Source organism: Phoxinus phoxinus (assembly GCF_949152265.1).
Source record: "Phoxinus phoxinus genome assembly, chromosome: 11".
NCBI lineage: Eukaryota > Metazoa > Chordata > Actinopteri > Cypriniformes > Leuciscidae > Phoxinus > Phoxinus phoxinus.
In genome coordinates this window covers 28,969,955-28,994,143 of record NC_136886.1, presented here as the reverse complement: position 1 = coordinate 28,994,143, position 24,189 = coordinate 28,969,955, and the positions used below count along the sequence as shown (strand labels likewise).

Sequence of the window (24,189 nt, the reverse complement as noted above, 5' to 3'; positions counted from 1 at the left end):
CTGTATTTGCGGTCCCAAGTCGAGGGGACAAACACTGACAAACACTCTGCTTGCGCATGCAGTTTGAAACAGTCGTAATGATCTTTTAATCTATTGAAAGTAAAACATTTAACTGTCCAATAGTATACTTTATTTTTTACCTTGATATGTTTGGGTGGAGTGGCCTCCTCAATACTTTTTTCATGCTGCTGTTTCAGGACTTGGGTAGAAACCGTTGGCAAATTTTCTCCTCCAATTACCATCACTTTAACAGAGTAAACGTGAAAAAATAATTAGTCATGAGGTAATTCCCCATTGTCTCACAGTTTATTATTTAAAACAAATAATTCTGCACTCGCACTACCTTTCTCATCATAATGATCCCCGAAACTTGAGGCCACACTCTGATGAACATTCTGGTCCAGGGAAACCTAACATGAAAACAGTGAGCAGCACACTTCATAAGACCTTCTCAAATGAATGCACCACAAAATATAGGTTTTCTACTAACTATATTAGGTTTGGAACAACACAAGGGTCAATAAATGATGACAGAATATTAATTTATATTGCACCTGCAGTATTATAAAAATGGTATCTTGTCTTATGTGGATATGATATACAGTACCTGAGCATTTGAGGTACTACTTTCTTTAACACTGCTTCGTACCGTCACCTCTGATGAGCTCACCACCTGCTATTAAGACAGAGAACATTTGTTGTAATACAAACATACACAGCAACTCACTGCTGTTAGTTTGACTAAAAGCATAGCACTGCTCAATGCCTTGTGATATGAGAATTAAACATTGTGGAATCAATCTAAATCAGGTGTTTACTGCATGCACAACTGTTAACTGCCAAATAGGGGATAGCATTGCAAACTGTTCTCTTCCATCAAGTCTTGTTTTAGACTATGAATGTGTTTTTGTGGATTTGAGTGAGTGTTGTGGATGCCTTGTGTGTTCGTCTGCTGTACCTGTCTCTGCTGGTAGTGGTGTTGTTGTATAACAGTGCTTTGGGATGCAGAAGAGGAACTGAGCTCATGGCTTTCAAACTGTTTCTTCACGCTGGCCAGTCCGCCTGGCAGAGAGCACGGTTCAGAGCTGTCCATGACCTTATAACACAGAATAAAATCCTCAGACGCTCATAAATATACATATTATTTACATACTGTATATACATAGAAAAGATCTGAGACATGATTCTCCTCGCAGAACCTTATTTCACCAAGTGCAACATCTTTGTTGAACCTCGAACAACATTCTAATTAACCAATCAGATTTTGAGGGACAAGTTTAATGTTAGGTGCTTCTACATAAGTTATTCAGCTATCATTCCCCTCTGATTTTAGGGATTACTTATGGGTAGAGTTAGGTAGGGATATGGTTATGATACAATTTTCTGAATGTTGTTCCAGGATTAACAAAATAACGTGTCTTACTGGGCAAAATCAGGACAAACATTCTCCTATAGGGGGCACTATAAAGGTTGAAACTCCTCTTTTCTTAGAACCTCTTTTCTTTTTACTTGTAAAGTCCAGGGGTCAGAAAGTAAAAGTCCTGCCAAATGTTTATTCCACCCATGAACTGATTTCACTCATTAGTTCTCCTGGCTGAAAAACTGCGCTAATTAGCAAATCCAGGTGATCGGAACAAAATACTGAGGAGGACTTTTACTTTCTGAACCTGGACTTCACACCTCTGCTTAGAACCTAAACACACATTATCATAAGTCGTCATATCATTATTCATTATTGTTAATTATTTATTATTCAATTATTTGTTATATTGTACAAACTATAAAAACAATAGTCTTTGCTAACCAGCATAACCAGCGACAAGAAATGTTTCTCTCCACGCTGTTAGTTAAAATGTCACGGAATGCAGCGCAATTGCAAACAATCAGAACATATTTGGAGGGCTGGATTTTCAACCACTGGGATTTCACAATGGGTGGACCTTCCAGAACCTTCCAGACTGGACTAAAAATTGACACCATTACTGCAGGATTTTTATTATTAACTAAAACTAAACAAAAAAATTAACTGAAAGTAAAATATAAAAAACTTTAAACTTTTATGTTTTATTTCATCTAATTGAAAAAGGCAACATTTCTCATTTTTAATAGTTTAAATTAAAGTACAAAACTAACAAAAACGAAATAAAATAAAACTTTTAAAAAAGTAATAAAAAAACTACATACATAATCAAACATTTTTATTATTATTATAAAAATGACACAAAACAATACATTTACTAAAACTTTAACTGAAATTAAAATGAAAACAGAAAATAGAATCTAATACAAATATATATTTTAAAAAACTATAGTAGTATAGGCTATATCTTTTTTTTATACAGATCTATAGAAAATAAGCAACCGATTAAATGATTTTCCATGGTTGTACAGGAGGTGGTTAGTACAACAACACAGATTTACACAGAGGAGAGGACATGTAAATATAAATGTCAACATCCAAATTATATTCATACACACATTATATAGAACATACTTTTTTAGCAGTCGTGAAGTATTTAAGTATTTATAATCAAGTGGAAGGCCTTAGACAGGAAATAAGAAATCCTACAGGTAATATGAAATGAGTCTGTGGGGTAGCATATGTTCACGCGTGTTTGTGTGTTCATGCTGGTAAATACCACAGATGGGCTTCTCTCCTCCTTGGTAGCGGCAGCTTGGTATAGGGCCAGTCTCTGCTTGAGAGGCAAGGTCTCAGTCTCACTGTCAGCGTGTGTTTCTCCTGATGGTGAGACGCCTGCACCGCCTGCAGCTGAAACACAGAAACGTCCAGGTTGCAGCGTGTGCATCATTCGCTATTAAACCTGAACCTGTTACATAAATAGATGCATTTCTTTACCCTGACTTCAGGGCTCATGATTGGTTCAGGGAAACTAATGTTAGAGTAGAGATCACTTCATCTGTCATATTCTAAGAGTAAATTTAGCCAGACAAAGTCAAACTGACAACAGGGATGTATTGTGACAGCATGCTGATTCTTTCTCTGTCTCTCGGTCTATAGATGGCTCAAGTGACAAGATGAGGAATGATGTCATAAAGCATGCACGGCGTTCACATCAATCACTGTTTTCAAAGTTTGATCCCCAAGCCATCACCACCTCCAGCTCTGGTAAGGGTTACACATAAGGTCATTTACACATATATTAGAGTTTCTTTTTTTAATTACTGGTGTCTGTCACAAATGGGTATTCATCTGTCACACTCACACTCATTTTAAATATTTTTTATAACAGAGAATTGAATGACACTATTAATATAATATTTAGCAAAAATTAAAATGGTATGTTCACTTGTTCTTGAAGCATTTATTTATTTTATTTTATTTGCTTGTTTTGCTTTTCTAATTTTTATCATCATGGTGTATAATTTTAATATTGGGTTATCAGCCCTGACATGAAAATAATTATTGGCTTGTTGTCAGTATCAGCCAGAATTTTAATATCGGTGGTTGATATACAAGGTTGCATTAAAATTCTCATGATTTTTTTTGTTGTTGTTCTAATTATCTCATAGCATGCATCCATTCAAAGTCCTTTCATATGAAATATCTGTAAAATAGCTTAAATTTTTTTTAAATCATACGTTCAAGAAATCGCATAACAATATGTAAAAACGAAAAATGAACACAAAGCTGTATGTCATGATGAATTATGAATGAAATGTCATAACATTCTAGACAGACACGTACTACACTACTCTTGAAACAAAAAAGTTCTCACTGCAAAAAATGATTGTTGGTTTAACTTAAAAAAAGTAAGTTAGCTGGTTGCTGTAAAGTTTTTAGGTCATTGAACATACAAATTTGAGTTAATAAAACAAAGGAGTTTGGTTTAATAAATAGAAACTTAAAATATTATGTTATCTGAACCACATTAATTATCTAAGTTGATTTGACAAAAGATAAAAGTTGTGACAAGAAATCATGAAAATATATTTTTTTTTACAGTGATATAGAATCTTAAAGGGTTGTCACTTCTTACTAGTATATACAACCTTTAAGATGTTTCCATTTAGCGATTTAGTTTTAATTAATGTTTTCTTTTCATTAAATTAAATTAAACAGCTCGTAAAAATACTTTATCACTATATAAACAATTGAAATAACCTGTTAAAAATAAAAGTATTATGCAATCATTTAAGACATTTCTCCTTATATAGAACCTTTTTTGGCATAAAGGATTCTTTAAAGTTGAGTCAAGAACCCTAGGGTTTTATATAAAACCCCACAAAACCATTTTTTTGAATAGTTAGCACATTTTAAATTCTTCATTGATTGAATATTTGAATTCAGTCCATCACTGTTAAAAATAAGAGCCACCGGAAGATGCACTGCAGTGCTATTTGCGGAGTCTTTCAAGCCAGATCTTTGTACTGTGTCATACAACCACACTGCTTTTCTTGCATCAGTAAAGTATGACCGTATCACCATGTGACCAAGACATGTTCCCTGAACTGTTAATTTTAGCAGAGCAGTTATTCAGAGCATGCCAGTGTAAAGCTATAGCCAGCAGAGGGAGAGAGATGATTCAGATCCAGAATAAGCAGTAGCTGTTGAACAGAAACTCTACACCTGAGGGTATCTGACACTTTTCAAACACAGAGATGATGGGATGTGAAGACCGAGGGATCACGCACTCGTTTGTCATTATGGTAAGAGAAAGGCATCAGTGGGGAAGATGGACGATGCAAGGCTCAACATTCCAGAAAACCTCCAAGTGTCCAGAACCGCAGGGGTTGGCGGCATTCTGGACTGTTGCGCTTTACCATGACGTGAAGTAACCACAGTACTGAGAGCAATTAAAGAAGACTTATTTTAAACCAAGGACCGCTAGTTTCATATTTCAGAGAGAGAGAGAGAGAGAGAGGCGCCCCAGGAAGAGTGACTTCCTAAAATGCAAAGCCAAGGAAATCTTTATATCTGTCACTAATCTGTCATTAATTTTTCTACTCCATAAGTGCCGTTTTCTGTCACATATGACCAAGAGAAATAGGCATTAGTGTAGATTGACTGCTTTTTAAATATTTAGATAAATGACTGCTTTGGTTTTGGTTCAGAATTAGCAATCTATTAATGTGATACAGTAGACGTCTACTAAATGTATGATTAAACTGCATATCAATACACGAATGTGTTAGCATCATGTCAGTAGGCCTGTGATATTCTGGACTCTAGTCTATGGAATGCAGCAGTAGCTTACAGGCTAAATTCAGAAAGTCCAGTCTTTGGGACTCTATTCTGAGACACTCATGGAGTGAGCCGACATATACGAGACTCGCTGCCTTACAGCAAACACAATGCTCAATGGGATAAAGATCATTTACTGTATACAGTTAACATGTTTCGCTCATCTCATTTTACATTTGTCTTCACATTGTCCGTACAATTGTTCATATAACTTTTAATTCTATAAACCAGTCATCAGTTTCTTTAAATGCATTAAACTGTTACTGTTGTGAAATGAAAAGCATGACGAGTTTTGAATTGCTAAAATCCCAAACTCTGAGATCTTGTCTTCCTAAAAGGCCAGTGACCGGGTATTGGAAAATCTGATATTGTTTGGTTTATAACAAAAGAACCCTTTCTGTTCATATAAATAATACTCATCAATATTAATTTTGGTCAACTCCATTATGATGTGACAATAAGCCATGTGTCCTCTACATGCATTCTTAATGAGCGCTCTCGAAACACACGCGCCACTGGCATCATGCACTCAACCTAGAAAATATATAGCACAATGTACCATTTAAAAATGAAATTATTGTTAAATTATGAATTATTGAGTAGCACTGATTACTATAATTCATTGTCAAAATTGGTTTAATTGGAAGCCATGCATCTTCCAAATGAACGCCAGACATCTACAGTACAGCAGAAACCACTTCTGTTAAACCACACTCACCTTCAGAGGTCTGACGTTTCCTCTCGGTTCCTCAACGTTACTATAGTGTCACCTGGACACCAGATCCCACCTGGAGACCCCTAGACACCCAGCGTCCGTGTGTGAAAGTGTGTGAGCGTGCGTGTTTGGAGACCAGCTCCAGTCTACTGTCCGGTTCACCTCAGAGTGATGGAGGGCAGAGACAGCTGGTTGTATTTCAGAGACCCTCCTCCTCTTTAAAAGATTGCCAGTCTGCTAGGCCTTTTTTTAGATAAGCTACTCAACATGCCCTTAACCTGAAGTCACAGAGCGACAGACAGACACACTGAGGGGGAGAGGCACCCTACTGTCTGAGAGATTTTAGGGACATTCATCCTTGGCTTTGAAAATGCACTAGCATCCCATTTCATCTCTTTAAATGTAAGATTCAGTGAAAACTTTCACTCTATTTCACTTTTGTAAAATGTCCAAGCAGATCTTTTTCATACAATAACAGCTCATAGGGACCACTGCTAAGCTCACACACACGTCATGTATCATTAAAGCAGTCCATAAAACACATCTGTTATATCCCAAGCCTTCTGAAGCCATAATATTGATTTGTGTGAGGAACATTCTCTAAAAATTCACAGATAATCTCAATAAACTAAAGAAACACTGTGACTGGACAATCGAGAGGAAGATAATCAGTGAATTATGATTCAAATTTCAGACGTTAGAAGACTGTAGAAGTCATATGGACTACCTCTATGGTGCCTGTTATGTTTGTGGAGCCTAACAGACATGGAAACTAGGAACGTTGTATGGAAAATTCTTCGAAAATGTTCCTTTTGTGTTCCGTGGAAAAAACAACATACAAGTTTGGAACAACATGAGGGTGAATAAATAATGATGAACACAATTTTCTATGATAGAGAACTTTCTCTTTTTGAAGGGGATCATAGGAGGTGAGATCTACTTTAAAGCTCTGATTAACATAAAGCATTTACAGGAAGACCTGACGTGTGTGTGTGTGTGTGTGTGTGTGTGTGTGTGTGTGTGTATGTGTGTGTGTGTGTGTGTGTGCGTGCGTGCGTGTGGTGTGTGTGTGTGTGTGTGTGTGTGTGTGTGTGTGTGTGTGTGTGTGTGTGTGTGTGTGTGTGTGTGTGTGTGCGTGCGTGCGTGCGTGCAGTGTGTGTGTGTGTGTGTGTGTTGGCGCCAGGGTCAGAAATTAGCCAGGACTTGAGTGACAGAAATGGGGGGAAAAAACACTCCCAACTATTTCAGTATAAAATTCATCATTTACAGACAGGACAGAACTGTATAATCTAACATATGGAGGAACCAGTCAATTATTTTAAATAATTGTATTGTACACAATGTACAATATTTAAAAAAAAATATTAACATAATATATTAATAAATAACAAATATAAATTTAAATATTATATATTTTACAACATTTTAAGTAATGATAGCTGAGCATCTATTGTGTTTACTTTAATATTTGATGTCGCTTTGATTTTAACAGCCATAATTCTTCAGATGAAATAGCATTTTTTTGCCAGATGGATGCTGTGCTTTTTATATGGTTAGAAAAAAATGATCTTATAAAAATTGGAATACAGACCTAAGGTTGGTCTCTTTTTAAATGAAAGTAGTAGATTATTGCTGAAGTGAATGTGTAAAAAGTTATAGAAGTTTAAATGTACTATAAAGCAAATGTATAAATATTTTTAAAAACTACTTTAAAAATCCTATAAAACCAGCCGTATGTCTAACCAAGTGAATTTTATTTTGAATGCGTTCTTCTGTCAAAAATTAATAAATGTTTGTCACAATATCACAAAACAGTCACAAAATAGAATCTTGAGTCTCAGATTAGAAAAAGTTTTGATTATAAAATAGTGCAGTCAATTTTGTAATATGAAACATGACACCGCCCACTAACTAAATTTAAGTACTGTTTCCATGGTAACGCAATGTCCAATTTTTTTAATGGTTTTCACTGGATGAATACTGAGGGTGCACGTTTTCAAATGATACCTAATTTATGATGGTTAATAAAATATGTGATAGGGGAATTTAAAAAGACAATAAAAAAGAGCGACAAGCTTCCCGCTACCGGCGATAGTTAATGGGGTTAATGTAAAGAGAGAAAGTTGAGACAGAGGAGAAAATATTGTAATGATATAATCATAACAATCAGAATTTCCTCCTTTGCTCCTGTACCCATGCATCAGATAAGTGTGTCATATGACACCAGATACAAACACTCAAGAGAATGCAACACACTTGAGGGATGATCATCATCATTCCCAGTGTAGATATGAATGTGTGGATATGGACCTGTCATAAACAAGGTTGTCTATTTCAAAAGACAAGCTGATAGCCCGATTTAAAGAATGAAAGAGGGATAACAAAAGAGAGACACATGCAGACACTGACCATACACAAATCAGCTCGCCTGTCAAACAAACCGATTAAATTACACAGGCCTCCCACTAGCATATTGTTTTCACTGCATATTTAAAAAAAGATATACATATACGAGCATTGTAAAATAAAGTTTGGGTATAGTATGTGTACGGTACTTTTAAGACTATCCTGTGTCTTGTCTGATTAAACTTAAAATAACAAAATGAGATTGCAGCAGAAATCCAAACACATGTACAGTACATACACACACACACACATCCATGAACACTAAAGCAGAAGTCTGTCATCACAGTTGTCATCATGCTAGACAGCAATGTGTGAAGTCTTTAATCATGTCACTTTTATACACACACACACATACACACACCCTGAACTGTCACGAACATGTAAATCACATTAGAAACAAGAGATCACAAATGGCTCAGTGTAAAATTTCCTGAATCAGACTTTATAGAGCCAAACATAAACTCGGTGAATAAAACAATTCTGGGGCTCAATTTAAAAAGAAACACTGAGTTACAGTAATATAAAAGCCAAAAGATACTCACAGCCTCCAAAGTTTGAATCCTGGTTTGACATTTTTTCCCTTACACCACTATATTTGTCTGCAACTCTCCCACTGGACGAATGTGAAGCACTCACTTCCTAGAGAGCGAGAGAAAAGAGAGAGAAAGAGAGAGAGGCAGGTGTGGTTAGAGAACACGTTCTAGTCCGCGTTTCATTTGCATTCACCAGTTCCGTGAGACATAGAACAAAAGTTCAAAACAGAGAGACTGTACATGAAGCGTGTGTGTGTGTGTGTGTTTTGGCTATTTATCATTAACAGTATATCAACAAGACTCCGTTTTGTGTTGAATAAGCAAGTTCACCTGAAGCTTGAAAGCTGTCACCAAGTCAATAGTGCAGTAATGCCCTTGAAAGAGGAACATGAATAAGGGAAGGGGTCCGAGAACACTGAAATAAACTGCCAACTGTGAAACATATTTGCATACAAACAAAAAGAAATGTATTTATACAGCTCGTATAAATACATTTTCAGTCTGTACATCATTTTGATCCCTAGACATCAAAAGCAAACGTATTCTGCCACAACACACAGCTCGAAACTAAAAACCAACACTTCACACTGAGTTTGAGGCAATAGTCAACATTAATGCAAGTTTCCAGATGAGTTTAAGCTTTAGCATTTTAATTGATGAGTGATGGATTCCTAGAATATTTTACAATATTTTAATATTTGATTTATTTTGTTGCAAGTATCTGAACAGTTCAAAGCTGCAAAATTTGCATAGCATGCATTAAACAGAGCTCAGCGTGTCTAATGATCATCACTGGTTGTGCGTTTGCTTTTTGAATATTAATGCCAAACAGTTAAACAAACATGTATAATAAAGGTGTCCAACTTTAACATCAGTAAGGAGTTCTAACTGAGTCAATGTTACTTTGTCAGGTAATATTTTGATAACGTTTTTAAGGGGAATCAAACAAGTATGGTTACAGTTGTCTCTACATATCAGGGTGTGGTTACACTACCGTTTTTTTTAAAACTAAAAATAGAAAACTTTTTATGTGTTTTTGGCAGGTTATTTACACCACCTTTGACACAATTTACACAAATGTAATCATGTTTCCCCAATACGTTCATTGCACTGGCTGCCAGTTTGTTACAGAATTGATTTTAAAATTCTGCTTTTTGTTTTTAAAGCCATGAACGGATTAGCTCGTAAATATCTCTCTGATCTTTTGAAATGAAATAACTCTGCTAGATCATTAAGGTCATCTCAACAACGACTGCTGACTAAAAGTGAAAATCGTGCCTTATGGCTGTGGTAACCATTGACTTTCACAGTTCGCAAAGACCCGCCCCCCCCCCCCCCCCCCTTAGTTACTGTCGCTATGTCCGACAAGCTACGCCGCTCTCACGCCACACCATGTTCTCACGCAGTGAAAAATACATCGCGGAGCAGAGAGGACACTGACAACACACTGACAGACAAGGTTACTTTTGATATTAAACATATTAAACAAAATCTCACCTTTCAAATTTGGTCATTTTTGAAAAGAAATTTAAACAAAAAATACCATTTTGTGGCTCTTTAATGTGCCTGATAGATCGCTGTAGAGCCTCAGTTAAAGCTGCTCGTGAACCGGTCATCTCTTCCTTCTGGTTCATTTATAGCATCAAATAAACATGAATGAACATAAGAAGGAATGTTGTTTTATCCGCGGAAAGGCGTCAGGACACTCAAATCCTCAAATTTCGAATCCTCTAATCTACTAACTCTCCTGACTGCTTTGTCGGACAAAATGGCGGATGGTGAAGTATGATTGGTCAGATCACCTGTCAATCAAGCTCCCTGCGAAGGGTCAATTGTATGGAAAATCCACAGTGTTCCACAGAAGAAAAAGTCATAGTTTACATGACGTGAGGGTGAATACATGATTTTCATTTTGGGGTGAACTTTTCTACTAACCCTAACAAAAATGACACACATCGGCTATATAAACAGACATCACATCATACATATATTACACTCATCAGTTTATAAACTTTAAAAACAGGATGGAACTGTTTTCGCTATAGCGCTCTCTTTCCCTTTACCCCTCTCTGTCTATTTAGTTTCACAAAACAATTTGCAAATCAAATCTCGCACCATCATCTCTTCCATAACACTCAAGCATCTGTAGTTAAAAACATCAGGAAGGGAAAATCAACACTATCCCACACATGCTAATGCACACACACACACACACACACACACACACACACACACACACACACACACACACACATTGATTGTGTCATGTGGAGTCCCATTCCACTATTCAGCTCATCTGGCATAAGACGCACACACAGAGTCTGTCGAATACTGAGCCAAGAGGTCAAGGTTCACCCTGCCCAGCCGAGAACAGGTGGTTTCATTTACACACACTGAAAGGCTGAGTTTCACTTTATCAGTTACACTGCAAGTAAATTAAAGGCTAACTACTGTAAATTAATTCTAATAAACAGTCAGACATGTAGTCATCAACGCCGCAGTGCTGTCAAACACCCTGATTGTGTTTTCAAATGCACAGATATGTTGGCTGGAGGGGGAGTTCAGGTTGATTGGGACAATTTTTAACTTTTCTCAATGGCAAAATGTGTCCCAATCATCCTGAACTCACCCTAGTTAAAAAAAGAAAAAAAAGATCAAGTTGAATCTGAGGCAGTTACAATTTTACCTGGATAAAGATTACAAGAGTTCAGAGTTAATTCACCTGAATAAACCTCAGATCATGAATGAGTTATTATCTGATTCTAGTTATTTATTTCCCAAATAGTATGTGTATTTTTGTGAACCTTGTTTCAATCAGGTTACCAAAACCAAAGGGATTTACATGTACAAATCTTGCCAATATTGTGTGTCCTTAAAAGACCCCCTGTGATAAAGTACAGTATATGTCTATGTGGTGTTTAAAATATGCTTTAAGACAAACCATGATGTGAAAAATCATAAGTCAACACCATTGCTGATTATTTTCTCCTTAAAACTGCAGAGAAAAAAAGTCTCAAAAACACGGTTTGAAATCGCTGGTGTTTCTTAGGTCACAAACTTGTAACCAATCAGGTCAACATGCGGGCGGGCTTTAGCATATCATTAACTGCGGTCTCTCTCAAGACACGCCAGGTTATTCCAGTATATTTTTCTGTTGATATGAAAAATCAGGTTAATTTAGCAATATAGTGGGTGAATTATGTATATGATGTAGGCCTATATTATGATGTTATGATGTACTGTATGACTTTCTCCACTGACGTTCTAAGTTGTTCAAAGCGTTTCTAAGGATACTGATGGCAGATAAGATGGCGAACGGGAACATGGTTTGTGTAACACTAGCAACATATTAGTAGTTTCATAACATAGTCAAGCAAAAGACTAATCATATTAATTACCGTTATGTAGCGATACATAAAAAGGCATTACCATTCTAATACATTGACGAGTTGACCGAGTGGATCTCTGAGCTGGCGTGAGTGGAGAAGGGGCTAATTTGCATATTCATGTGTCCGCATATTAATGAAGTAAGGGTGTAGATTTACATTCAAACTATTTTTAAGGCATGATTAAAAAAAATTCACAGGAAAAAAACTTTAAAATACATCATTTTGGTGATCAAAGATGAGTTATTGACAAAATGATTGACTACAGGGGGACTTTAATTTTGTTCTTGAGTATCAGATGGTCATATGGTACTTTGATACAATGGTACTAAATTATACACCATGGTATTTACATGGCATTCCAAAGTACTTCAGAGAATACCATGGAACTACCGTCATGGTAGACAACGACATGGTATTAAAATTTTTTCGGGGGGGTAACTAGATGTTCCCATTTTTGATGGCATGTCTGTTCAAAATAGCCTGTAAAGGGAAATAATATGAGCTTATTGAACATTAAAAAATGCTTATTGAACAAACATAAAAAAAAGTTGCAAGCAGGTTTATTATTATTATTATTAACTAAATCTAAAACTATTAAAAACACATTTGTTAACTAAAATAATAAAGTTGATAAAATTAAATTAAATATAGGCTACATATTAGATGTAGTTAAACAAAATGAAAAATTTGTTGGAAAATTGAGTTCCAGAAACTAAATTTTTTTTTAAACCTAAATGGTAAAATTTATAAAAGCTAATGATGACAAAGGCTGGACTAAAAAACAAATTTTAAAATAAAAGCTGATTCAAAATATTGCTAAAAACTAGAATATTCTTACAGTCTGCACTGATGACTAAATGTACGTTTGAGTATTATGACATACATGTTCATCACATGCTCATATTATATACAACCCTTTTTAATTCAGAGATGATTACATTGGAAATTGTAATATGTTGAATCACAGAACTAAAACTTTGAAATCTGGTCACCTACGTGTGTTTGTGTATGTAAGGGGATTTCCTGTTTTTGTAAGCACCACTGAGAGTCTCCCATTACTCTGCTGTCTCCGTGATAAGTGGACATATTTAAACATGAGTCACTGACCTGGAGTTAGAAAAACAAGCAGGGCAGCTCCCTCTCTCCCTCTCTCCCTCTCTCTCTCTCTCTTTGCTAACACAAACAATAGTATTCCCACCAACTATTAAAACAAACTGAGAGGCTTTTATACACACACTCAGGAGGAAAGAAAGAATGATGGAAGGTGTTTTGTAGTCAGAACAAGGCCACAGGTTATAAAGTGAAGACATGGTATGATTACCATGCGCACATGAGATGACACAAGAGCACATACCGAACATCCTGTGACAGTGCGTGAACAGCTAAACATGTAAATATCTGAGTTGTTGTCCCCAGGCCTTGACCGACAGGTCTGTTTTTCTTTTTCTTTTTAACACTAAAGGCAGCCAGAAACAGTCACACAGAGCTGCTTTTAGCCAGAGCTCTACGTTACACATAGCGCAGGGATGACTTTAAAAGAGTGGGATGACAGCACCTAATACTTTCTACACTTTTAGCAGTGAAGTTACTGTGTTTGTAGGGTATATTTAGCAGTGGCGGCAGTGCTTAACTGTCAGCTAGCTTTAGCCTGTAGCTTGAGTTTATGTCTCACAACTAAACACAATGGAATGTCGGGTTTCAAAACTTGTAATTACCAATTAATTCCTCTGGGTGGGGTTTTCTTCTTGTTGTTATTAAGCCCCTGCTTGGAATCATTGCACATGTCATTAGAAAGTTACAGAGTTTATTAGCTGTGACAGGACAACTTTGCATAGATAAGGTTAGTAACAGTTTTATAACATTAATCTCATGTTAACACTTAATGTTGGAGTGGCTATACCCTTGTCAAAAGGAAGTGCACTTACTTTTAAAAAGAGCACTTATTATGTAAATTATATATTTTAACATACTTGGGTATAAAATGAATGTAATGTGTTTGGGCACTTAATTGCATGTTAATTGCAATTAAATGAAAATGTATTATAGTTTACATTTATATTAAATGCAATTAGCTGAACTTTAGAGTGCTTGTTTGACTTTAAAGTATATCATAATTTGTTTCATTTATATAGTGCTTTTCTCAGCATTGAGTATGATTTCACTTTTCTAACTTTAGTTAGTGTGTAATGTTGCTGTTTGACCATAAACAACATCTGTGACATCACCAACCCTAAAATGTACATAAACCCCACTCCCGGAGGTCCATGTTGAGAAGAGGAAAAGTTGTTGTAGCCTATCAGAGTGCATTTATGATTCAGCTCAAACTTTAGCATCCATCTTTTCACATGCAATAGAAAGTCACTCTGTGTGCATCTCATTTTAGTGTGTGTCTGCGTGAGGTAATCGCAGCTGCTAACACAGGACCTCTTGAAACCCTGCCCTCTGCAGCAGCTCATTTGCATTTAAAGGGCCAGGCACAAAACGGTGCGTTTTTGCAAACCCTCAAACTTTAACATGCTATATAAAAATATCTGTGGGGTATTTTGTGCTAAAACTTCACACACACACGTGTGTGTGTGTGTGTGTGTGTGTGTGTGTGTGTGTGTGTGTGTGTGTGTGTGTGTGTGTGTGTGTGTGTGAAGTTTTAGCACAAAATACCCCACAGATATTTTTCTGCACCACATAGACACAAACTCTGGGGACATCAGAGATTAATTTTACATCTTGTGAAAAGGGCATTTTACCACCCCTTTAAATAGCATATACCTGTGGCTATGATGGACCACCAACTCATGTACTGTTCCCAGCACAACACTGGACCATCATGGGAATACATGATGGATTATTCTGGTATTTTCACCAGGGTGTGTGAATTGTTTCTCTCTATTCCTTGAATCCTGAACGTACATATTTGCTTGAAAGGAAACAAACAGTGAAATTAGATTAGACTCAAGCACTGTGAAGATGTTTGTTTATATTGAGACCACATATCCAAATAACTATTTCAATTAGCATTCTTTTCCTTGCTGACATTTTAGGCAGATTTATGAAGTTTTTTACTGAATACTGCGAAAACATTGATTAGGTATCAGTTCATTATGACAATAATGCAGTATTATTATAGTACTGCAGGCAGCAGTTCACATTACATTTACATAGCCTTACATTTTCTATTAGTGACCTCTACTGGAAAGAATGCACGACAACATCTCTCGGCCTGCTGAAGAGTTTAAAAGTGTTATCTAAACCTTGGATGAACCTAAATCAAAATCCAACTAGACTTTAAACAGGATGTGAGGATTTGTATTGCTTTCTGTTCTAAAGTGGTTGATGAATAACAGGAGAAGGATTTCATGTCTGAAATGAAAGTTTCTCAGTCTCTTCTGACAGCCTTTTTAAGCATGGCTGTGTCTCTGTATACCCTGACTGAGTAATAATGAATGAGAGAGACAGAGAGTGTGTGTGTGTGTGTGTGTGTGTGTGTGTGTGTGTGTGTGTGTGTGTGTGTGTGTGTGTGTGTGTGTGTGTGTGTGTGTGTGTGTGTGTGTGTGTGTGTGTGTGTGTGTGTGTGTGTGTGTGTGCGCGCGCAAAGGGATCATGAAATATTAATAACCCCGGTGGGGTGGAGAGGTCATGTTTCAGACAGAAACAATAGATGGATCTCTAGCAATCTCTCTCCTCTTCCTGTGTTTATCTAGGCAACAATTAGCCACTCAATCAGGAACAACAGTCACTCATTCTGCTCTTGTCCAAAACCCCTTCAGAATCAAGACTCAAGCATCCAATCATCCCGGCCTGTGTTTCACCAGCAAGATGAAGAAATATACAACTTAAGACACAAGTATTCTATTAGCCTACTTCTTTTTCAAGTTCAAGCTACCATGGAGACCCTTACAAAAACAGTGGTTTCCATCAAAATACCATATAGTTACTACAGTTATTGATGCTGTTAAATGACGATGATAGGTAACCATGGTGACCATGATAGGTAATACCAAGTTATCACCTTTTTATTGTAGAAAAATCACTGCCAATCCTATCTCGCATACTATACATCTTAAAGGATTAGTTCACTTTAAAAAAAACTTTTGCTGATAATTTACTCACCCCAATGTCATCCAAGATGTCCATGTCTTTCTTTCTTCAGTCGAAAAGAAATTAAGGTTTTTGATGAAAACATTTCTCCATATAATGGACGTCAATGGGCACCAAACGGTTCAAGGTCCAAATGACAGTGTCAGTGCATCTTCAACGGGCTTTAAACGACACCAGACGATGAATAAGGGTCTTATCTAGCGAAACGTTCCGTCTTTTCAAAAATAAAGCACAAACGCTCGCCTTGCTCTGTTCTGTGATGCCGTGACGTCACGTAATACGCGATTACGTTGAAAAGGTCATGCTTGACGTACCGAGTCAGTGTTTACAAATGTGTGGAAGGAGGACCATATACACATATTCAAATGTCTTTGTGTCAGTTTATCGTTTAAAATGCCCATTTCGTGTTCCTGTGTGTTGCAATATTAAAAAGCCTAAAAGAAAATTTTCGTCAGGACAGACATTTTTTACTTTTCATAGAAGCGTGACCTTTTCAACGTAATTGCGTATTACGTGACGTCACGAACGCACATCACAGAACAGAGCAAGGCGAGCGTCTCTGCTTATAAAACTTAAACTTTTTTATTTATTTTTGAAAAGACGGAACGTTTCGCTAGATAAGACCCTTATTTATCGTCTGGTATCTTTTAAAGCCCGTTGAAGATGCACTGACACTGTCATTTGGACCTTGAACCGTTTGGTGCCCATTGACGTCCATTATATGGAGAAATGTTTTCATCAAAAACCTTAATTTATTTTCGACTGAAGAAAGAAAGACATGGACATCTTGGATGACATGGGGGTGAGTAAATTATCAGCAAAAGTTTTTTTTAAAGTGAACTAATCCTTTAAATGGTTAGTGTGATAAGATTGTGTCTGTTCCAGACCATAGTGCAGAGAAAACTGCTGATATAATCTTTGGTTTTGGTTTTGGTTTTTGGGCACAAAAACTTTAGCTTGTTAGCTTGACTAACGTGACCTGCCAGAACTGACGCTACGCTGAATAATTATTGAGAATAAGTGAAATTGTCACACTGATGAAGTGCATCTTTTCTCTATTAGGTCGGCAACAAGACACAAATACTAAGAAAAGCATTTTTTTCAGTGTAGAACCCGCAACAGCAAAAGCTCGATCAGGAGAGGAGACCAAGATTGCTAGATCTCAAGAATCTGTTTGGTTTGTGGGTGGAGATCACTTCTGAGAGATATGAAGGTGCTTGATTATGTAGTGATTTAAAAACAAATATTACAATTTTAAAAACAATTCTAAATTTAATCGTTAGCCAGTGTACTGAGGTCAGAATGGGCGTAATGTGATCAAACTTTCGTCAACAACCTGCTCCATAGTATATAGAGAGTTGCAATCTTAATCACAAAAACAACAAAACTAAAGTAAAGCAACAGCCCCTCACGGACATGATTGACGACTGCTGCATAAACTAAAACAAAACAACATAATGTCTAGGCCTGGTCCTTTCTCTTCCTTCACTGACGTCACTATTCCTTTTAGTTTGTGTGTAGAGTTTATAGAAAAGCAGTCATAGTTTGAAAAATTTGTGAGTAAGCAATTTTAAAAACTGTTATAAATAAACATGCAAGGGCAGGGGATGGGTTGAACTTTGTGAATGATGGGCTTTGCAATTCTGCTGTTGCATATTGCATGTGGGCCTGGTCAGGCAGATAAAACACAGTAAGACTTTACAACAATCAACATCTGATGAAATATAACTGACCAGTATCTTAAGAACATGATGGTCATCATTACAACTTCAATAGCATTCAACCTATTCTTTTTAATCACAGCTTTTGTTTCTCTTGTGTGTGTGTGTGTGTGTACATGTGTGCGCGCGCGCGCGTGTGTGTGTTTATAGTTGCATGTATGAGTTAAACCAAACCATGCTAAACTAATTAGTTCATTCTCTCTCTCTTTATATATCTCTATATATCTCTCACTTTCTTCTGTTGGTTTTACTCTGCCCACACACACACACATTACCCACATGCAAATTACAGGGTTATTTATACGAAAGCCAGTGTTGCGGAAAGAACCCCCAAAATAAGTTTTAAATAACATAGTGCATAACATTTTGTGTGTGTGTGTGTGTGTGTGTGTTTAAACATTTCAGTGCACAGTTGCTCTGCTTCCCAAGTTTATTGCAGTAGCTGCCTCTAGTGTGTGTGTGTGTGTGTGTGTGTGTGTGTGTGTGTGTGTGTGTGTGTGTGTGTGTGTGTTGCACATTTTCTGTTTTTCCAGATTGTGACCTTTCTCACTGTCTCTCTCTCTCTCTCTGTGAGCTCACAACAATTTAATTTAAGGGATTAAATGTTCCTATGTAAAAGGCCAGCAAAACAAGAGCTTTCCAGCACAGAGCAGTTTGCCAAGGTATGAAAACTATGAAACATTAAATTGATCTGCTTTCTTAATCTACTGTCTCTATTAATCTTTCTTACTCCTTTCATGTCTACTCTTCCGATTTTCATTTTCATTTGACTCATTTCTCATTCCTGTCTCGTTAATTTTTCATTCGCAGCCATCCCATCAGTGTCACTTCACTGAACTGTGACTGATGAACACTAAACTTCCAAACCCGTTCTTTGAAGTATGAAGTAACTTTCAGTAGCTCACACACCTGGGAACCACTTAAATAGCTATCCTCCTGAAAACACCAACATACAGTAAGATTTTATGCTGGTCACCAACATTGGATACGGGTGTGTAGGTGTTTACCCAGTATCACTTTAAAGATTATGCTGGTTGACCAGTTTCACCAGCTAAATTGTGCTGGTCAACAGATATATTCCAAACTAGACCAGACCAGCATGGGAAATCATGCCAGCCTAAGCTGGTCTTTTGAGTATGTTATCCTGCCAGTGATCAGGTTCTAGAAATTAGATTAATGTTGTTTTGATAACATAGCTGACTAATCCATAAGTATGCTTTGAAGTATGAAAAACAAAAAATCCCAGATTTATTGCAAGTGAAACCAAAACTTGTCCTTAGAAAGAATGGGATCCAGGTCATTTTATATTTCCTTTCGATTCATTGTCTCTAACTATTAACCCCTTATATTGGCATAGGCCATTACATATTTAAAACAGTAATATCCTATACTAAACCTACACTAATCTTGACAAACTATATATCATTTGAAAGCTTACAATCTCTAGTTTACATATTTGGTGACTGATTTTAAAAATAAATTACAGAGGAGCTGTAATTTATCAATTTGCAACAAGAATATTTTCATACTCCTAAGGTGTGTTCAGACCTTTATTTTGAAATAGTGAAAAATCATGAGAGAATGGTAAAAACCTCAGTTTGTTTTCATGCCAAGAGTTCAAAAGATAGCATCTATTCAATTCTTTTAGAAAAAAAGGTCTGAAAATGTTTTAAATATAAAGAAAAAAATTATAGATTCACTATTTGTGATGTGCCAGCGAGCTATAATGCACATACGGGATCTTTTTGTGTTTCTTAGAGGCTAAATTCATTTCAAAATCTGCCAAACTTCCAATACTACTTCTGAATAGGATGTCTACTTCATAAATTGTATGAAAATTGTAAAAATAATGGTTCAGATCACCCAAACGACATATGGAAATGGAGGCGCCCTTATATAGGCAGTAATGTCAACTAGTGAAAAAGTTTGGTACTGCGCCCAAACAAAATCTCACTGAAAGCTTATTTTTTGAGATGTCAACCTAAAATTTGAAACACAACTTTTTCAGATTTTTGGCTTTGATTTTTTTGCATTTTAAGAGTCCTCCAGGTTTTGAAAATATATATTTTATATAAAATATGAATAATAATTTTTTTAACATTGTACTACATTTTCATAAACTCAAACTTCTATAACTTTTTTCTGTTTAACTTTCTTAATTTATTTCAGTTCTACAAAAATCTGCCAAATGTCTTCTTTAAAACAAGACCAATCTTACATCTATATTCCAAAGCATTCTTGAATTACAAACATTTAAGTTCGGAATGTGCATATTAATCTTGTTTAAATTTGGCTTGTGGCATCAATTCTCAATCAATTTCCAGTGTGTGCCAGGCAACTTATTCGTAATAATTCTGCGAGACCCAACGAGCTCCTCCCACTCTCCGACATCCCTTGCAGAGCAGCATTCACGTCTCCCAGACCTGCCTTCATTGGTGAGTCACCGTTGTGAAATTAAACCACTATTTAAACATCTCAATACAGCAAGCCTAACTTAGGCAATAGCCCTCCATTAAGCTTAACAATAAGCAAGCTAGTCTGGCATTGACATAATATAGCGTCGTGCAAGGTCAAAATGTCACCAAAATAATAAAAATGCCCCCAAAAATTCAAGAGATGAATTGCCATTGTATGAGTTCTTGCATTTTGTGTTTATAACATAGTTAAGCAAGTTACACAAGCAAGAGTGCTATTTTCTCGATTCACGATTCCAAAATGTGACATTCATTTTATACAACCGTTCGATAAAAAATATATGAACTGACAATTTTTAGACACAACATTGTAAATTTTGACTGTTTTTGCTCTATTTGGCCAACGAAAATAGTTCCAAACGAAGCTACGTCTCCCAGCAACGCACAGCGGTTCGTTATTGAATGATTCACCGTTTTTTAACGAAACAGGTCAGTCAATGATTCAATGACCCATTCATAAAGTCAGTGGACACTTGCTTCTTCCATGAATGAGTCAGCCAGTTTGAACGAATCGGTTGAATCAATGATTCTAGGTGCCTCTCAGGGTCTTTGAATATTAAGAAGCACCCTCTGGTTCACTTATTACGGCTGAAAATGTTGTATTTAGAACATTAATCTCATAACATTATTTAGGCAACTGTAATTGCGGTTTAGATGAATTTTGATAAATGGAATGGATTTTAGATTCTGATTTCATTCAATAGGTATAACAGCCATATAGTGTATTAAAACAGAAAACGGTTATTTTAATGTATAATCATATTTCACAATATTGTTGTTTTTACTGTATTTTTTATTTATTTTTCTTCAAATAAATGCAGCCCTGGTGAGTAAGGCACTTCTTTCAAAAAATAGCATTAATAACCTTACTGACCCCAAACTTTTAATGGTAGTCTAGCTCTCTAACCTGTAAATGTGCTTCAAAGAGTGTGTGTTTGTCGTCAAATATCCCAAAGTTAACTGGCTATCCATGTCTTTCAATACATTATCAGTTACTGTTAGCATGTAGGCACTTCATTTTCTAACAGGAGCTAACAGACAGAGGAGACTGTTGGAAGTCAACAAAACAACAACAAATAGCCTAATGTACGAAAACAGATCATTTAAATACTAAAGAATCATGAGGGGAAGCAAACAGACCCTAAACAAATGTCAGTATCTTCAGATTCTTTTTAGAATGCCTAATCCATCTATGAGTTGCAGCCACCAGTGAGATATGATAAACACAACATCCTAATGCTTACACTCTTTCTCTTCATCAACAGATAGACTCAAGAGCTCATCATTTGTCTTTCCATTCTCATTCTCTCATTCTTTCGCTCTAAGACTCACCACATGTTGCACCGGCGGTTTCTCAAACATTTGCTTCAGACAGCTGAGTGGGATGTCAAACTTCTCAATGTGCCTGTTCTCCTCCAGGTCCTCTTTAGCGTCAGCAGGCCGCAGGGTGAGCGGAGATGAAGAAGCGTACTCTCCTTCTTTCAACACCTCGGGTCCATTTCCTGATTGAGTTTCCATTGTCCAGGAAACCAGATATTCCAGCCTCCCCCACGAGAGCAAAGAGGACCACTACTGAGAGAGTGGACGGAGGAAGAGAGACACGGCGAGAGAGAGAGAGAGAGGAAAAGAGCGAGAGAGGGATGTGGAGGAAGGACTGCGTGGCACGGTTGTGGTGTCTAGGAGGCCGAACCAGACGGACAAACCGAGGACAGCCTTGAAGGAGGAGAAAAAGAAAGAAAAGAAAAGAAAAAAAAACTCACTGTGAACTCATGCTATGAATTTTCCTTCCAGTAAACACAATCACACACACACACAGAATGCTAAAGTTAAGGGTTTCAAACGCATTGTAGTTGAGTAAAACATAATCACACACACTCGCTCCTGCTAACAGGAAACAAACATCACCACTGAACAAATCATGGAAACTTGACCACAGCCCTCCTCACGGCTTTAACACCAACACCCTTTCCTCTCTGCACACACATTTCCTAAAAAAAAAGAACCCACACAGAGACTGTATCCTGCCAAAAAAAGCCATTTATTTAAAAAAGACATTTGGTGTAGGATTTCCTAAATTTCACAAAATATTAGAGAAAAGGCAAGTAACATGTCGAATTGAGCATGGAATTTTGAAGTAGAAAGTTTGAAATAGTTTTTTTTATTGTACAACATTTCAATAATCTTCAGCCTCAGACCACCTTTTGCCCCCCTTCCACATGGGTTTTGAAAAAAAATAAGATATACTGTGTATAAGGTATACTGTGATTGACACATTAGAGTTCACAATTGTGACTTATAAAGCCAAAATTCTGAGATTATAAAAAAATATTTTTAGCTGGTAATCATTCAAGCTTTATATTATACAAGTGCTTCTCGTCAAGCAGCTTATAAAAATAATATTTTAATTGTATTTCTGCAGTATTTGGTCTGCGTATGATGAGATATTAAACCACAACTACAAAAGCGAAAACATGGTGACAAGAACATTTATACCAAACTCCATTTGCCTCATTTCCATGATCTATCCTTCCATGTTTAGGAATATTTCAGGATAAATACAAGTTATGCTCTAGTATCTGTTTACAATAACACAATATTTTGACTTGTATCTCAGTTTCAATAAATAAATTGAAAAAAATGGATGGGGCAACCATTGTATTGTGTCCTAACCAGCATGTTCCAGTGACAATATACAGTTACCGTTCAAAAGATTGGATTTTTACTGTAATTTAAAAAAAAATGAAATTCATACTTTTATTAAGGAGACATTAATCATGTGACAGTACACACATGTATAATGTTACAAAAGATCTAATTTAGATAAATGCTCTTCTTTTGACCTTTTTGTTTCCACAAAAATATTAAGCACCACAACTGTTTAAATATTGATAATAATGTTTTTTTAGTATATTATTAAGAAACTGCACATTAGACTGATTTCTGAAGGATCATATGACACTAAAGATTGGATTAATGGGTGATAAAAATTCAGCTTTGCCATCAAGAATAAATTACATTTTAAAATATAACAAATACGAAAACAGGTGAGCATAAGATATTACTTTTAAAACATTTAAAAATCTTATCGACCCCAAACTTTTGAACTGTAGTGTATATACAGTAGAGCTAGATTTTAGGCCAATGAGATTCACATTGGGCGGAAATACCTAAATGGATATGGACAAAAACTAGATATGACAAAAACTGTAATGAGTTTTTACATGGAAGAGAGACCTTTTATCACATTATATCACGTTGCGGCTGGTTGCACAATGCCCTGTGTTACTCTCATGCATGTTTCAGTTTGTTTTTACAAAGAGTTGAAATTATTTCCTGAGGTAAACAACAGCATACCACAGATGCTGTTGATAGAGCATATAAATCCTGCTGCTGTGCTCCAACTCATTCTTATTGTGAACAGTATCATGACTCTTATCTTACAGGAAATGGCCATAGACAGACGGATGAATGGAGGAAAATCGTTATATATAAACCAGGGGGAGGATTCTATGACCAGCATTACTTAAGTAAATGAATTCCAGGCAGGACACGTTCAGACGGTTGAGTCATGGAGTGGATCAGAGACAGGTGAAAACATGTGATTCACACACTCTTACCTTCTGCTACGGTGGATGCTTGTACTTCACTGAGGA

General features: G+C 36.4%; 1 protein-coding gene across 4 annotated transcripts in view; it reads right to left on the bottom strand.

The window, feature by feature from the left end:
* Window positions 1-22,824, bottom strand: part of xirp2a (xin actin binding repeat containing 2a) — a 38,641-nt gene extending 15,817 nt beyond the window's left edge. The window contains exons 1-8 of one of the 4 annotated variants that reach the window (XM_079628220.1): window positions 22,410-22,824; window positions 21,869-22,249; window positions 8,867-8,963; window positions 2,640-2,770; window positions 959-1,096; window positions 608-676; window positions 344-410; window positions 141-244 (exon numbers count right to left, since the gene is read on the bottom strand). In XM_079628220.1, coding sequence (XP_079484346.1) covers window positions 141-244; window positions 344-410; window positions 608-676; window positions 959-1,096; window positions 2,640-2,770; window positions 8,867-8,963; window positions 21,869-22,054 — 792 coding nt within the window. In that variant the 5' untranslated portion in view covers window positions 22,055-22,249; window positions 22,410-22,824. Of the gene's footprint in view, window positions 1-140; window positions 245-343; window positions 411-607; window positions 677-958; window positions 1,097-2,639; window positions 2,771-5,921; window positions 6,610-8,866; window positions 8,964-21,868; window positions 22,250-22,409 lie in introns of those variants that run through there. The other 3 variants (XM_079628221.1, XM_079628223.1, XM_079628222.1) reach the window with 3 other exon arrangements.
* Between the last annotated feature and the right edge of the window lie 1,365 nt (window positions 22,825-24,189).